This window comes from Colias croceus, chromosome 13 (genome assembly GCF_905220415.1).
Source record: "Colias croceus chromosome 13, ilColCroc2.1".
Lineage (NCBI taxonomy): Eukaryota > Metazoa > Arthropoda > Insecta > Lepidoptera > Pieridae > Colias > Colias croceus.
Genome location: NC_059549.1, coordinates 3,470,382 through 3,487,027, shown reverse-complemented (window position 1 = coordinate 3,487,027; position 16,646 = coordinate 3,470,382). Strand labels below are relative to the sequence as shown.

General features: G+C 34.9%; 1 protein-coding gene across 2 annotated transcripts; it reads left to right on the top strand.

Moving 5' to 3' along the window:
• The first annotated feature begins 1,201 nt into the window (after positions 1–1,201).
• On the top strand, positions 1,202–15,294 carry LOC123697001 (protein inturned). Of its 2 annotated transcripts, XM_045643412.1 has the most exons (13): positions 1,202–1,426; positions 1,532–1,704; positions 1,978–2,081; positions 2,170–3,090; positions 3,478–3,719; positions 4,095–4,185; positions 4,648–4,825; positions 10,155–10,380; positions 10,789–10,885; positions 11,505–11,587; positions 13,619–13,801; positions 14,343–14,498; positions 15,009–15,294. In XM_045643412.1, the coding sequence occupies exons 1-13, from the start codon at positions 1,326–1,328 to the stop codon at positions 15,112–15,114; spliced, it is 2,661 nt and encodes an 886-aa protein (XP_045499368.1). In that variant the 5' UTR covers positions 1,202–1,325; the 3' UTR covers positions 15,115–15,294. The 2 variants fall into 2 exon arrangements, with proteins under 2 accessions (XP_045499368.1, XP_045499369.1); XM_045643413.1 differs by lacking the exon at positions 13,619–13,801.
• Positions 15,295–16,646: the final 1,352 nt, after the last annotated feature.

The following is a 16,646-nucleotide window of genomic DNA, read 5'->3' as shown; positions in this document are numbered from 1 at the left end:
CGCGGCAATACGTCGAATGTGCATTCGGAATACTATGCAATAAATGGCGTATATTGCATCGGCCACTAAATGTATCGAAAATGTTTAGCATGGATATAGTAAATGCCTGTGTTGTACTTCATAATATTGTCAGAGAGTATGATGGATTTTTCGCAAAAGACTACATGATTTCAAATAACCAAGACGGATTCACCAGTTTATCCTCAAGTAAAACAAAATCAACACACAAATCAGTACGTGGTGTCCGCACGTGTTTTGCGAATTATTTTATTTCCAATGAAGGCTCTTTGCCCTGGCAACTACAAAAGATATAAACATGTTATATCAAAAATAAAAAAATATACCTTACCAACTTGTTTCTTTTCATTCGTAGTTAATTCATCATATCCTTCTTCCAAGAAACGGAATATTTCGTTCCATGCCTTTTGTTTAACAATTTTATCTTTATAAGCTTCTAACGTTTTATCCCATAGGCATGGTCTTGATTCAATAAGTTCCAATAAAGTCACCACATCGTATTTAAATAACGCCATTTCGCTTGTACTATTTGTGCAAAACTGAAGCGGCCGCCGCCGGCGCCGCCCTGCCTCCCGCGCCTCTTGGCTACGCACGCACACATACAAATTTCTTGTAAGCACACACTACACTCTCAACAATGCCGCGACGATTTGATAGGGAGCGCAGTATGCTACGGCAACGGCACGGTAGATCGTTGCCGTTCACGGCGTGCCGTTGCCGTGGACGGTAAATTAAAAGCGTTTGCATACAAATGCATACATTTTGCTTTCCTAATTTACCGTGACGATAAAAACGTGCCGTACCGTGCCGTGCCACGGTAAATTATAAAAGCACCCATTTTCTTGTTACACGTCAAATGTTCATACCGAAATCTCCAGTGTATAAGATATAAGCTTCTTGGTCCGCTCCGAGGCGACATTAGAACAAAGAAGAAAGAACCTATAAAAATATTGTAAAGGGGTAGAAAATATTTTCAGTATCATTATTTTTATTCCTCTAATTATGTAATCAATTAATAACTAGTCATTTTTACACTTTTTGCCCATCGGTTCCTAATTTACATTATGGTCCATCATTTCCGGTAATGCCCTCTGAAATTGAATCGTGAGTAGGCTACTTCACAGGGATCGGGAGTTGCCATTTGCTAAAAACTAAAAAGAAGAAGAAAAAGTGGACATCAAAATCAATTTCACATGATCAAAACATCAAAACAAACTGTACGTGCAGTAAATAGAAATTAAAAAATATGCACAATTTGGCTTTTGGTTAAATAAAATTCATTCTTGTTATATATTAAGTTGATAAAAATGAGTTGTTTTAGAAACAAATTTCAATACGAGAGTCCTTGCGATTCAGACAACGATTGGACCGAATCGTCCGGCGATTCCAAATGTACGGATTCAGAAAGGTAAAGCATAAAATTGTTGTAACTAACACAATTAAATTTATTAGGTCCATGCCATTATTTGTAATCCAACTAATATAATTCATGCTCATTTATTCAATTCATCAGCTCGGTTCCTGAATGGGATTCAGACGTAGGGGAAGATGGGGAACTTACGTTTATTAAAATCAAGGTTTGCAATGAACCTGGAGATATTTCTAATACTGCATTATTGGAAAATTATGAAACATTCAAATTAAGAACAGATTTCAAAAGATCGTCTACAAGACGCTCTACCAAAGGTAGGTACCTTTTATAAAATGTAATTCAGTAAATAATCATACGACTAAAAACTATATTTTTATAAGCAATACCTACATATTTTAACTCAAAAATGAAATTGTTAATATCTGCTATGTTTACATGGCATAACTACAGCACTGATTTGAATGAAATTTAAATTTGAAAATAACATAAACAAAACTTAATGATAAAACAGCTCCTACTTAGGTTTATTCTTAATAATTATAATTTTTCTTTTGTATTATATACCAATACAATTTTCCATTGTTCAGGAAGAATCTTTAAAGCATTAAAATCAAGGAAAACAAGAAATAAAAACAGTACCAATATAAAGAAAAAGGATACTGACAATAATAATAAATTAGTTATTATTCAAGTAAGTTAATTTTGCACTAGTCAAAATAATATTTATACTTTAAAAATATAATATATGATTGCAATAATATATGGTTCCTGTGTTGTAGGTTAGTAAGAGCATGATATTTACTAGTGATAAAAATTGCCAGATTGAAAAGTTATTTGGAATCAGTTTAGAAACACATTCTGACGGGAAAACACTCATTGTAGCAAATTTCTTACCTGAGGCAAAAGCAATCTATAGCCCAAAAGTCAAAGCAGGGTACTTGCTACAAAAAATCAATGGAATTGAAGTGAATTCTTATAACATCAATAATGTTCTACAGAGAGTTAGTGAAGATGTCGATAGCCCAAAACTAACATTCCAAGTTGTGACGGAAGGCATTAATATTGATATAGAGAAATTGCTTCTATTAAAACAGTCACCGGATAATTCTATCACACAAATGCTAAAAGATTCTATGTGCTCTGTACTGTATATTTGTGGTAATGATATTGAATATCAAACCAATGACGACAAAGGAGTGTTATACTGCTATCCGAGACCTTTTAACCAGAACTTTCTATACAATACAAGAGGTGCATATGTTACTTTAAATCATTTAGCACCAAAATCATTGGGAACTAGTGAGCCTATATTATCAACACTGATACATAATTCCACACTAATCAATGTGGCATATGCGACAAATAACAATGATTTGCTGTTAGTTGCATTACCTAACAGTTATGTAGATATTTTTTCAGTTAAAAGAACAATTCAGGACATGGTGAGGATTTTAGAATTCCTATATGGATCATTACAGACTTGCTTTACGAAACCTAACAATGTTGATAAACTAGATGTATTATTTTGTCGTATTTTTGTTACACTGTTGTTTGAAAAACAGAAAAGTCTGAGTAATTCTATTGAAAACAGACAGTTTGAAGATGTAGTAGGTGCTAATGCGGTGTCGTTGCCTTTGGAAGTAAAGATTCAAGTAGATGATGCTATTACTGAGTTAGAGGCTGCAGATTATAGAGAATGGGTGAGTTATAATAATACACATTTACCAGTAATGCGTTGTAAGTAGTTAAATAACACCATATTTATACACAGCAAATTTATGAAAGAATTACGTTTTGAAGTGAAACTTCTTTAGATGTGTTGAGATTAAATTTCATGTCAATACAGTCACGTCATGGAGTAAGGCGACGATTTTGGTATCTTTGAATCTTGCCAAAGAAGTTTCACTTTTGACATGTGTGCTCAGCACACACATTTTTTTTAAACTCACTTCTTTTTTATTGAATAAAAAAATGCATAATACAACTGCAGTAATTCTATTTTATAATGCACACTGCACAGTATTTAATTTTGTGATAAATAATAAAACTAGCAAATCTTTTCTGAATCAAATTATAAAATTTTACAGACTGATGATGTAGAAAGCTTTCAAAGAATGTACACAGTGATTGGAGCTTGCCTTTATTATTCTGGTCATTTATTGAGTTCTCATTTACAAGATAATGATTTAAAGGAAATAAATGCATATCTCAAGCTAAATGGTGTTTTACGACTCAGTGTTGAGAAAGAAATTGAAAAACTGGTTATATGGAGAGAAGTGTTTATTAATGAACATAGGACTCAGTCTAAACAAGAGAATAATGAATACAGGTATTGTTTTACTACAATTTATTTGAGAGTAGAAATTTTTTTTTTGCTACATACAATGACTAGTTATAATTTAAGGGCTAATAAAAATTAAACTAGACGAATGTTGACAAATCCCTACTTTATAATATAAATGCGAAAGTAACTCTGTCTGTCTGCCTGTTACGCCTTCCCGCTTTAACCGATTTTGATGAAATTTGGCACGGACAATCTTTAGACCCTGAGAAAGAACATAGGCTACCTTTTAATGCGAAATATGTACCATGGGAGAAGCCGCGGCGGACTGCTAGTGCTATAAGCTAAGCTATAAATAAAATATTAATTTGGCAAAGTTCTCGTTTCCATAAAACTATTTCATCTGTGTCTTCACTTTTACAGAATTCCTGACGGGCGTTGGTTTATTCTCATAGTAGGAAAAGGACATTTTATTCTGGCAACATTAATGGAGGCTGGTGGTTGCACTGAAGATGTAAGTTTTTTATCTTTAATGCATACCTATAAGAAATTTTTACACTTGAACCTTTGCTTTTGCAAGTCTCATATCTTAAATTAATTACAAAATAAAGAAGTATAATCTTTTAACTTTTAACTTTTAACAAGGATCGTTATCTAACATGTTTTAAGTTTATAGTTGGATTCTTTTATTTAGATACAATTGAACTATCCTTTGCCAGTCCATTTTACTAGCTACTGTAACAATTCAAAACATAATCTGTACTAATATATACATATTATAAAGCTGAAGAAATTGTTTGTTTGTTTGAACGCGCTAATCTCGGGAAAAACTGGTCCGATTTGAAAAATTATATCGGTGTTAGATAGCCCATTTATTGAGGAAGGCTATAGGCGCTATCACGCTAAGACCAACAGGACCGAAGCAATACGGGTGAAACCGCGGAACACAGCTAGTAAATATATAATTTTCTTACAGGCAGTAGGAGTAACACCACCTTCACCGTTCTACGTGGAAGAATGTGAGAGTTGTCTGGAACTTCTATATGATGTAGGTCTCGACAAGTACCTGGCTTCGTGGTTCAATTCCAATTCTCAGCCGCAGTTGCAACTAACTCCAGTGAGGCTTACAAAACATGGGAGGAAAAAGGAAGGATGTAAGTATTTTATAAAATTAGTTGCTGTGCCGCGTGGACAAACCCGCAGGAAAATTGAAAAGTTCGACATGTGACATCCGCCAACCCCCACTTGGCCATTATGGCCTTTACCTTCATAGGAGGCCAGTATTGCTGCAGTGGGAACTATATGGGGCTGATGATAATGTTGATGATAACTGTAAAGTTTCATCTAAATCGGTTCTGATAGTTCATAGTTTTTATATCTGTACAAGTCTTTGATTATAATTGAACGAAATTTTGCGTACCAATCGTGTATACTTTAGAGCGACTTAAAAAGAGACTTAGAATGTAGACTTAAAAACAGCATTACAATATATGCACGAGCAGTTTCCTATGGTTGCGTTTTGGCTATGTATACATTGGAAAGACGCCACGTCGTACACACGCTTTACATCTTGCGTAGTTACCAATGCAGTAAAAATAAGAACTGGGCACGAAGCGGCAACGTCGCGTCGCGTCGTTCTTACTTTTATCCTTCTGATCTATACTAATATTATAAAGCTGAAGAGTTTGTTTGTTTGAACGCGCTAATCTCAGGAACTAATGGTCCGATTTGAAAAATTATTTCGGTGTTAGATAGCCCATTTATCGAGGAAGGCTATAGGCTATATATCATCACGCTAAGACCAACAGGAGCGGAGCAATGCGGGTAAAACCGCGGAACACAGCTAATAAAGAAAGTATAACTTTATTAAATCTATCAAATTCCTATCGAAGAATAGCTTTTTAAATTTATTTGTTCTTTTTTTTTTTTTTTTTTTTTTTTTTTGATATTACTGCGACCAGGCAATCTGTTAGGTAACAATTGGCCTTTATATTGTTTGGAACTCCGTCCGGGAACATGATATTGTTTCAAGGGGCTCGTCCAACGACTCCACCCTTGTAGTCCAGTGTTATATTTGTTTAATTTTTATCTATTTCAGAATCTTTTAGCAAGGTTTGTAATGTCCTGTCTTTTTAGCCTGATGTATTGTTGGCCTCCCTCTCCACTTAACGCTTGAGCAAGGTCGTTGGTGTGTACTGTTAGCCTTTCCTGATATTTCTGGCTGCTTTCGACAATTTGTTTTCGAACTGTGGCTATACCGAGGTCAAGGTACATGTATTTATTTGCAATACATTTGGGGATACCAAGTATTGTTCTGAGAGCCTTAGTCTGGAATCTCTCTAGGATTTCAATGTTGCTATTGCTGGCAGAGCCCCAAAGCTGTATGCCATAGGTCCAGATTGGCTTTAAGATTGTCTTGTAAATTAGAATTTTACTATTGTCTTTCAATTTTGAGTGGTGACCTATCAGCCAATTTAGGCTACGCAGTTTTCCATCAAGTTGCTTTCTCTTTGTCCATATATGTTTTTGCCATGTCAGTCTTCTGTCTAAGTGCATACCCAAATATCTAGCACTATCTTCTTGGGGTATTTCTTTATTGTTTAAGGTTACCGGCGGGCATGTTTCCTTTCTGAGCGTAAATGTCACATGCGTGGACTTACTCTCATTTGCTTTTATCCTCCATAGTTTTAGCCATGTCTCAATTACAGTGAGGTGCTCTTGTATCATGAGAGATGCAGTTCCTGGATCCTTATGGATGGATATCAATGCGGTGTCATCAGCATAAGTCGCAATCATTGTTTTGCTGTTCGCGGGGATGTCAGCTGTATAAATAAGGTACAGTATCGGTCCTAGGATACTGCCCTGTGGGACACCAGATTTTATCTCGTAGAGTTCGGATAGATCTTCGTTGCATTTCACCTGGTAGCTTCTTTTGGTGAGGTAAGATTTGAGAGTTAAATAAAAGCAGTGAGGGAGCTTCTCTTTCAATTTATATAGAAGGCCTTCATGCCACACCTTGTCAAATGCTTGACTTATATCCAAAAAGACAGCAGAGCAGTACAATTTGTTTTCAAGACATTTACTTATTATGTCTACAATTCGGTGGACTTGCTCTATTGTTCCGTGGTTTTCACGAAATCCAAACTGATGGTCGGGCAGTACAGTGAGTAGGTGTTCCTTAATTCTGCTGAGTAGTATTCTCTCGAACAGTTTTCCAATAATTGGCAGCAAGCTAATGGGTCTATATGAGGTCGTCTGATGCGGCGGTTTACCTGGTTTAAGCACCATCACCACTTGTGCTATCTTCCATTGCCCTGGGAAATGTTCGAGTCTTAGAAGAGCGTTGAAGATGTTGACAATTTTCATAATTCCTTTAGGAGGAAGATGTTTTAACAAAGTAGCATCGACCATATCATATCCAGGTGCCTTACCTTCTTTGAGGTTTCTGATTTCTCTAGCGACTTCTTTTGGACTAGTGCTTTTAAGAGGAAGACACATCTGTTTTGCCGAGCCTAGGTATGTATTCACCTTTGCCGTATGATCAGGATTACTCTCAGGGTGTGGTTGAAAAACAGTGTTTAAGTGTTTTGCAAATGTTTCAGCCTTTTCTTTGTCCGATCTAGCCCACCCTCCGTTGCTGTTGTGGAGAGGGGACATATGAGCTTTAGGGCGTTTTAGGGCTTTAGTTACTTTCCACAATGAATAATCTGTGTCAGCATTGGGGCTTAGATTTGTAATACGATTTTGGATGTTTTCATTTTCTAGTTGGCTAATGTAAGTTTTCAGTTCCTCCGAGAATTTGTTGAAAGCTGTTTTGTCGCTCGGATACCCGCTCCTGTGCCATATTTTTCTAAGTCTGCGGCGTTCTTTGATTTTCACTTTGATTTCTAGTGGATAAGAGTTTTGTTTTGGAGGCTTACCTTTCTGTTTTGAAGTGGCAATATTTGCAGCATTATGAATTGTCATATTGAGTTTTTCTATTTCATTTTCTACTTCATCCGGGGTTTTAAGTTTGCATTTCAGATCCACCAGTGTGTTTATTATGTCTTGGTACTTACGCCAGTTCGTGTTTTTACGGTTATATAACTTAGGTTGTGGTTGCAACAGAGTGATTGTTGAGCTTATGTTTAGGATGACAGGAGTGTGATCTGAAGTGAGGTCGATAGGTGATTCTATTGAGACTTAATTATTATCTATATTTTTTGTAACAAAGAAATCAAGCAAATCAGGTATCCTGTTCCTGTCATTTGGCCAATATGTAGGCTTGCCACCAGATAAGTATTCTAGATTCATTTTTTGAATTGTTTTCATAAGTTGTCTACCTCTTGGGTTATAGACTCTAGAACCCCAGTGAAGATGCTTTGAATTCCAGTCCCCTCCACAGACAAATCTTTTATTCAAGGTCGCAAAGTAGTTGTTGAAGTCTTGTTCAGATATTATATGTCTAGGCGGGCAATAGACGGCTGACAGTACAGTTTCCAATTTATTGTCTTCGATTATTATAGAAGTTGCTTGAATTTTCTCTGTGGAATAGTTCTCAATTGGGTAGTGCTTAATATTATTTTTAACAATAATGGCACTTCCTCCATGGCTGTTTCCAGATGGGTGATTAGTTGCATACATTTTGTAATTGTCAAAAACTGTGTGCGATTTAGAAGTGAACCTTGTCTCAGATATAAGTGCTACGTCAATAAATTCTGTTTTTAAAAATAATTCAAATTCTTGACGTCTCTCCGTCAAGCCGTTGGCGTTCCAAGTGACCACTCGGAGGTTTCGAGTCATTTTTTAACAAGGCTGCTGACTAGCTGGACCATGCGATCCATCATTTTGTCTACCATTGTTTCAACCATGGTCATTATTGTCTTTTGCTGTTTGTCAAGCATAGTTTCCATAAGTTTCATGATGTCGTTAAGGTCTGTTGTTTTTTCAAAATGTGTGTCTGTTAATTTTGCCTTGGTAGCCTCTGCATATGTTTTATTGAGATTGGGTACTCTTGAGTACCTGTTATATAAAGTAGGTTGCATATATGTAGAAGTTACGTTTTGTGATGGTGGATTTACTTTTGGCTTTGGTGCACTCTTTAAGACCCGTTCTTTGTATTGCTTGTAGATGCTACAACCTTTGTAGCTAGCCGGGTGTTTCTCTTCACAATTCGCACAAGTAGCTTCGGTGTCTGGTTGTTTAATGCAAGATGAAGTAGGATGATCTTTACCACATTTAACGCAACGGAATGGTCTATAGCATTGGTTCTTTGAATGACCAAATCTCTGGCATCTTTTACATTGAAGTATTTCCTTTTTTTTATATGGCGCTTCAATTGTAATTTTCATGTTATTCAAGTATTTTACCTTGAATATATCTTTATTGTTGCTCTTTGGTTCCAGGTCAACATAGAAGGTAGGTAGTGGCTCTTTTGTAGCCCGGTGCCTTACATTCACCACTTGTCTGACTTCATGTCCTATATTCGACAGCTCTTTGGCTATCTGTGCAGTGTCTTCTGATGCATGTAGCCCGCGCAAGACAACTCTATATGCTCTCTCGCACTTAAGCTGATAAGTATAGTGAGAAATATTGTTCGCTATAAATTTCTCTCTAATAGTTTTATATACCTGGATGTCTTTAGGCATGATTTTTATAACATGTCCAGATTTCAGAGTGGTCATAGTGTATGAACTATTGTCTACTATTTCATTTAAAACTTCCTTGAGAGATGTAATATTTAGGACACCAAAGATAGGCTCAGGTTTAGGAATGTATACTTTTTCTTCTTTCTTGTTGTCTTCTAAGGTATCTTCATTCAAGATTTCAAAACTATTTTGTGTGGGTACTGCAAAAACGGAAGTATTTTTCAGTTTTTTATTTGTGTCGTTTTGTATTGGGCTAGTTTCTTTTCTTTTATTTCTCTTTGTAGGAATTTGGTCTCTTTGCCAGTCCACCTTATTGTTTATTATTTCTAAGGGGGGGCTTTCTGGTCGAAGCTCTATCAAAGTCAGATTACTTTGTTCTGAATTTGGTTTGTCTGAAATTCTCTCTTCAGTTATCAGTTTTGCTGGTAAAGAAGAAGTCGAGTTGCTTCTAGTTCGAGTAAACATACTTTTGTGAAAAGTCTGTTGAATCATATTATTTTGGTTTATGCTTTTTTTTTGTTGATTGGTTTCGCTCATTTTGTTCCCACGAGTAGGGTCGATTTATAACCGTCACACTAGGGGTGACGCCCATTCCCCAGTGAAGGCACGTATACAACGTCGTTAGCCGGGTCCGACGAGGTTGGCGCTAGTAACTTGCCTCCCGCAAGCCATGCATCTTATTGGCGCGTATCCCACCTTAAGATTGGGGTGACTTTTTAAAGAGGTTTTCTACCTCGTAGCCCGGGCGATTAAGCCAAGGCCCCCGATTCCATAGGAAAAGTACTAAGAGTTGCGGGTTGTGTATTTGTTCTAAACACAAAAAACGCCCCATAATTCAACTTAACATTCTTTTCAGCTATAAAATCAGATATCATCAGATCAGCCACGCTGAAATTGTCAAAATCTCAACTAGACTTAAAGAGAAGGCACAATTCCTCAGAGCATATAAATACAAACTCCAATGAGATTTCCATACAAAATGCACATAGTACAAGCCATCATAATCTTTATTCTAATAAATATAGACATTCTAGCTTGGATGTCAGTTATTCAGAAGATTCTGGCAGTGTTAAAAGTACCAGGTATGATTTTTTTTTGTTGGTCTCCTAAAGAATTGGTTAGTCTTGGTAGAAATTAGCCGTCATGATTTATATATTTTGAGAGGGATAATACTGATTATTTTCTACAGCTTTGATAGGTAAAAAAATACATAACTTATGTTATTATGTGAAAATATTATAATGGAATAGGCAACTGGATTTTTTAAGCTATTGCATAGCTTCTATCGCGGGCCTTGAGCGCGGGTGGACCGAATCGAGAAATTCCGTAACGAAAAACCTCACGCTCCCCACTCCGACGGGCGGAGGTGTGGCTTGAAGGTATAGCATGCAATAGCTTTACCGCGGCAGTCCCCGAGTGACACACGTCTTTTTTTCCTTAATTTTATGTTTATTAAAAAGGTATTTGTTGAAAAAATATTATAATTTTAGTGAAATAAGCGAAGACCGTGTGATGGGCAGAAGAGCGGATAGAGAACAAAAGAGTCGCCGCGAGTCTTCTGGCTCAGATTCTGACTGGGATAAACAGGTAATATGTTATCTTATTTTATTTGTTTGCAATTACCCAATAATGGCTAAGTCGATATTGATAAAACTTTGCACATCCTCATCCAGTATTGCTAAATCAATTTAAGTGCATTAAATATTATCACATGTGAAAGTTCAATTTACCAAAATTTTGTAAAACATGTTCTGTCAGTGTTTTTAAAAAATTAGTTTAGTTTAAAACTAGATGGCGTTGTCTCATCTCAATGAATGCTCAAAACGTATCATGGCATTACCACAACATATTGTTAGCATTTTTATTAGAGACACAATGCGAAATTCAAGTTGTGGAATTTCACGTTGTGTCGCTATTTTTTCAATCATCAGTGAGCGTTTTCGTAATTAGGTATTGCTAATATTGCTATAATATCTATACTAATATTATAAAGCTGAAGAGTTTGTTTGTTTGTTTGCTAATCTCGGGAACTACTGGTCCGATTTGAAAAACTCTTTCGTTGTTAGATAGCTCATTTATCGGGTATATATCATCACGCTACGACCAATAGGAGTGGAGCCACGGGGGTGAAACCGCTAGCCGCTAACCGGAGCAGCTAGTCCATAGATATAATAGCAATAATTTAACAAAAACATCAAATTTACAGGACGGCAGCAGATCCAGTAATATTGACGTCTCCGACATAAGAAAATCATTACTCAGCGAATTAGATAATGTTACGGTACATCGGTAAGTTAAATATATTTACTGAAAAAAAAAACACAAAAACAAAAATGAATACGCTTTAGGCACAATATTAAATACGAACAGATATTATTTTAATTATACATATATAGTAGAGTGCCGTAAGGCATAAAAATGGTCAAACCTCGGAACCCAGGGCCAGTCAATGAATCTGTATATCAAGTATGAGACTGCATTATTAAAACCTCAAATAAAAAAGTTAAAAAAAAAAATTGACCGATCTCGATTTACAACAATTTTTAACAACAATTTACTGAAAAATGAGAGGCGGAAGGGGGAAAAAGTGTTTATAGTGAAAAATTTAATTTTATTTGTAATAAATTATATGTGCAGAGTAACTTCAATGTTAATTTATTAGATTAGGTATCGTAAAAAATAAGTTATAAAAAAGAATTATCATTAACTAAACACATTGTTACATCATTGTAAATTGTTGTCGTCGTCGTCGATCTCGTTGATATACTTAGATTGTACCTAGGTTGTTTTTAATTCTGCGAGTGAAAATTGACAATCATTGAATTTATATTTTTTTGGTTTTTATGGCATTCAAATGCTTTATAAATATAAATTTATAAAGAATAGAAAAAATTCGATCACGAGGCGGGACTTGAACCCGCATCCTTCGCGCCATTCCGGGTTGAGTTGGTTAGGCATCCGCCCCGGAATGGCGCGAAGGATGCGGGTTCAAGTCCCGCCTCGTGATCGAATTTTTTCTATTCTTTATAAATTTATATTGACAATCATTATTTTCTTCAATAGTTCAATATATTTGAAAATCTGCTCCATTGCTGCATCTACTTGCATTGTTACTGGATGAATTTTTTTCTCCCTCTGAGTCTGTTTTAGCGTTGTTTTTAAACGCATGTAACAATCCGCGTGATATTTAGCCTATTTAGTTCCCTGAGCTACTAAAATATCTAACACGCCTACAATTCTTTTATAAATATTGCGACAATATTCACTTTTGTCTTCAAATATCAAACTTATATTTTTATATGCATATATGCATAATATAAATGAAAAACAAATACTTACAATTTATGCCCCTATTTTCAAAGTTTTTAAAACTCAGTAATTTTCAGTAATTATTAACATTAATTTTTAATAAACAAATATCTTAATATATATTATAAAGGCGAAAGTTTGTAAGTATGGATATATGGATGTTTGTTACTCTTTCATGTAAAAACTACTGAACCGATTACAATGAAATTTAGCACACATATAGAGAGTAACTTGGATTAACATTTTTCTATATACTATTAAAAACATATTTTCAAGGTTTATATTAAGATTCATTGACTGGCCCTGGATTCCGAGGTATAAACCTTACGGCGCTCCACTAATATTATGTACTTTAAAGATGAAGCTAAATGCAGACGCAATAATTTTATAAAAAGTTTAATTGATTCAACAATGATTAAAATTTACCTTTGTTCCGTTTCTTTACACAAGTGTTAGAAACAATATTTGTGGTTATGTTTCGTCATTTTGATTAATTTCTATTTGCGATTCATCTATGTTCAAAAATATTTATCGTATAATACCATGGCCCGAGGGATCTTTTTCCTCAATACCTGGTGACTGGTCAGTGGTCCTATAAATCCTACTAATACTATAAATGCGAAAGTTTGTGAGGATGTGTGTGTGTGTTTGTTACTCTTTCACGCAAATACTACTGAACCGATTACAATGAAATTTAGCATACATATTATGAAATTATAGAGGGTAACTTGGATTAACACATAGGATAGGTTTCATTCCGGAAATCCCACGGGACCGGGAACTATGCGGGTTTTTCTTTGAAAACGCGGGCGAATCCGCGGGCGGAAAACGTAAATAATGACGTAGGTAATAAAAATTGAGTCTCTTTGTTATAAACTCTGATAAAGCTATTCGCTTTGTGTTACATACATTTATTCGTTTCATTTATATACTAAATAACTTAATTTAAAATGCCTTCTATATGCGATTTTCCGCTTACATCAACGGCTACAATAAGACTCTTGTTTACAGAATAACAGCCGGCGAAGAAAACGTATTATTTAACTTCATAAACCTCGAAACTGAAAGAGGTGTGCTCTTAGCTCCCGTCAAAAGTATTGAAAATCAAGCAAATAATGTCCTTTATTCATACATTTTGAAGACGTTCAGAGCCGCTTGTAAGAAAATACATGAATTGTTGCAACATGGTATAAAGTAAGCTTAGCAATATTTTTAATTTTGTTGTATAGGAGAAATTGTTTGCACAGCTGATATATTTTCGGGAAAGAATTTGTTTAAGATTTATTAGGTACAATAGATAACGTTCAAATTTTGATTAATATTTAACTCAACACATACCTTAAGATAGCAGAATTTATACAGTTTCGAAATTATATATGTACTTATAAAATTATATTATATCATATAATATGTACTTACTTATAAAATTATCTACACTAATATTATAAAGAGGAAAACTTTGTTTGTTTGTTTGTTTGAGTGATTGTAATGAATAGGCTCATAAACTACTGGACCGATTTTAAAAATTCTTTCACCATTCGAAAGCTACATTATCCACGAGTAATATAGGCTATATATACTATCACGCTAAGACCAACAGGAGCGGAGCCAGGCGGGTGAAACCGCGCGGCACAGCTAGTATGTAAATAATTTTGAAATCAATTATCTCAAATTTAATTTATGTTCCGTATTGTATACCAAATTACTAATATTTTTGTTAATTCATTTTTTCAAGGTTTAAAAAGAATCACTCGCCGTCGAATCAAATGAACAAAATTCTAGTAGCCGTAAAAGAATACGGGATGCTGTTTGAAGTGCCGCAAGAAATTTTGACCGAGTGCGGAATAATTAATAAGAAGAATTGTGAACCATTTTGCTTCTGGGTTATTGGGTAAGTTGTAGATAGATCTATAGATATCTTTCTCAATCAAGTATTAAGAAAAATTAAAAAAATACCTACTCCTTCTGATTGTTCCCATAGATATAAATAAATTCTGTTCTATTTATGCATACATTGCGTGCATTACCATTGCACATGCATTGTGTGCAATTTTCTACAAAATCGGGTAAATCTAATTTCAAAAATCTAAAGTTGTATAATATTTTAATTACATGTGAATAATCGGCATATATATACCTAAATAGAAAATAAAATAATGGGATTTATATATTTCTAGCTGCGCTCCATGGTTTCACTCGCGTGGCTCCACTTCTAATGGTCGTAGCGTAATGATATAATATAGCCTTCTTTGATAAATGGGTTTAATCCAACACCGCAATAATTTTTCAAATCGGACCAGTAATTCTTGAGATAGCGCGTTCAAACAAACTAAACTCTTCAGCTTTATAATATTATTAGTAATTAGTATAGATTATATAAAACTAATAATAATTATTACAGGCGTGTATTCAGCGACCCCGAGCCGAGAGAGCTTTACGTGTGTTATCACGAGTCGGTGCCGCAAGATCTCACGGAAATCGCGTATCTATTATCGTATTTAGAATAAGAAACTTCCAGAAAAAAAATGTTGTAGTAATTTAATTCTATAGTATGTAATAATATCCTTAAGGCCAGGATTTTCCGGAGTATTAGGCATTTTTGCTATCCCAGAACGCGCGAAATATATCTCGCGCGCGTGTCTAAGATGTACTTGCGTGACCTCGCCGCCCGCCACAGTATAAAATTTTCAGTAATATCAGTGGCTTTCATCATCATCAGCCCATATACGTTCCCACTGGTGGGACACGGGCCTCCTATGAGGGTACAGGCCATAATCCACCACGCTGGCCAAGTGCGTGTTGGCGGATGACACATGTCGTCGAACTTTTTAATTCTTCGACATGTCGGTTTCCTCACGATGTTTTCCTTCACCGTTCGAGCAGTGGTGATGTTACAACATGCGCAGATAAATTGAAAAATCAATTTAATTCCTGCGCGCTCGCCTGGTCTCGAACCCCGGACTTATCGATTCGAAGTCCGAGGTCTCACCACTGAGCCACCACTGCTCAGTGGCTTTCATATTTATTAAATTCGAATATATTTATTAAATACGAATACATATTATTATTTATAGGGTACAAAAATGAAATAAGGGTTATTTTAATTTTATAATTTTTATTTTTTTAATCATAAATAAACAAGGCGCAGGTAGGTTTTTAAAACACGATATTATTTCTTTAAGCTAAAGATTAATAACAAATAGTGCCGTTCGCAGACCCGTGATATGCAATGACTACGGAACCCAATGATATGGGCGTATCCGACATGCTCTTAGCCACTTTTTCAATAACAACGTAAGTTAAATTAAATATTAAAATTAAACACAAATTCTTAAATTAGGCATGTTTTGTCAAAATATAAATTAATTAAGTATTTAGTCTACTTTACACGTCAGTTGTCAGTGTCAGAGAAATAATTCTGCAATGCAATGCAACCAATTCAATAATTCTGCAATTTTTTATTGTATATAAACACTTATGAAATTGAATTTCAATGTAGCTGGGTTTTAATTGGAAAATCCTTTATGTTGGCCGATAATCATAGAACGTTATTGTTATATAGGTAAACCAGAATCTGATGGCAATTAGGGAAATCAAAATTTGGAGTGTGCAACCCTAGGGAAAATGGACTGAACGATCTTGATACTGCTTATTTTTTATTTTGTCCTCAATATCATTTGTCACATTACATAAATGGACAATACTGTACTTAATAATGAGATATCCACTTAATATTATGTAGGTACATACTTACATGTATAATATACAATTATACATATTACTTTTATACAGGTAATACATATTATTATTAACACATACCTATATTTGTATATTATTCATTACCAGTATGCCATGTGAAAATATCGATATAATCATAATGTAGATCAAAACTGCTCATAATTTTTTATTAAATAAAATAAAAAATAAAATAAAACTATGTTTATTTTCGTAAGTATTAACAGATACACACATTATAAAATTGACTTTACAGCTTGGACTTGACTATTAGCCGTATTGGAAACTCCTGTAATAAGTTTTC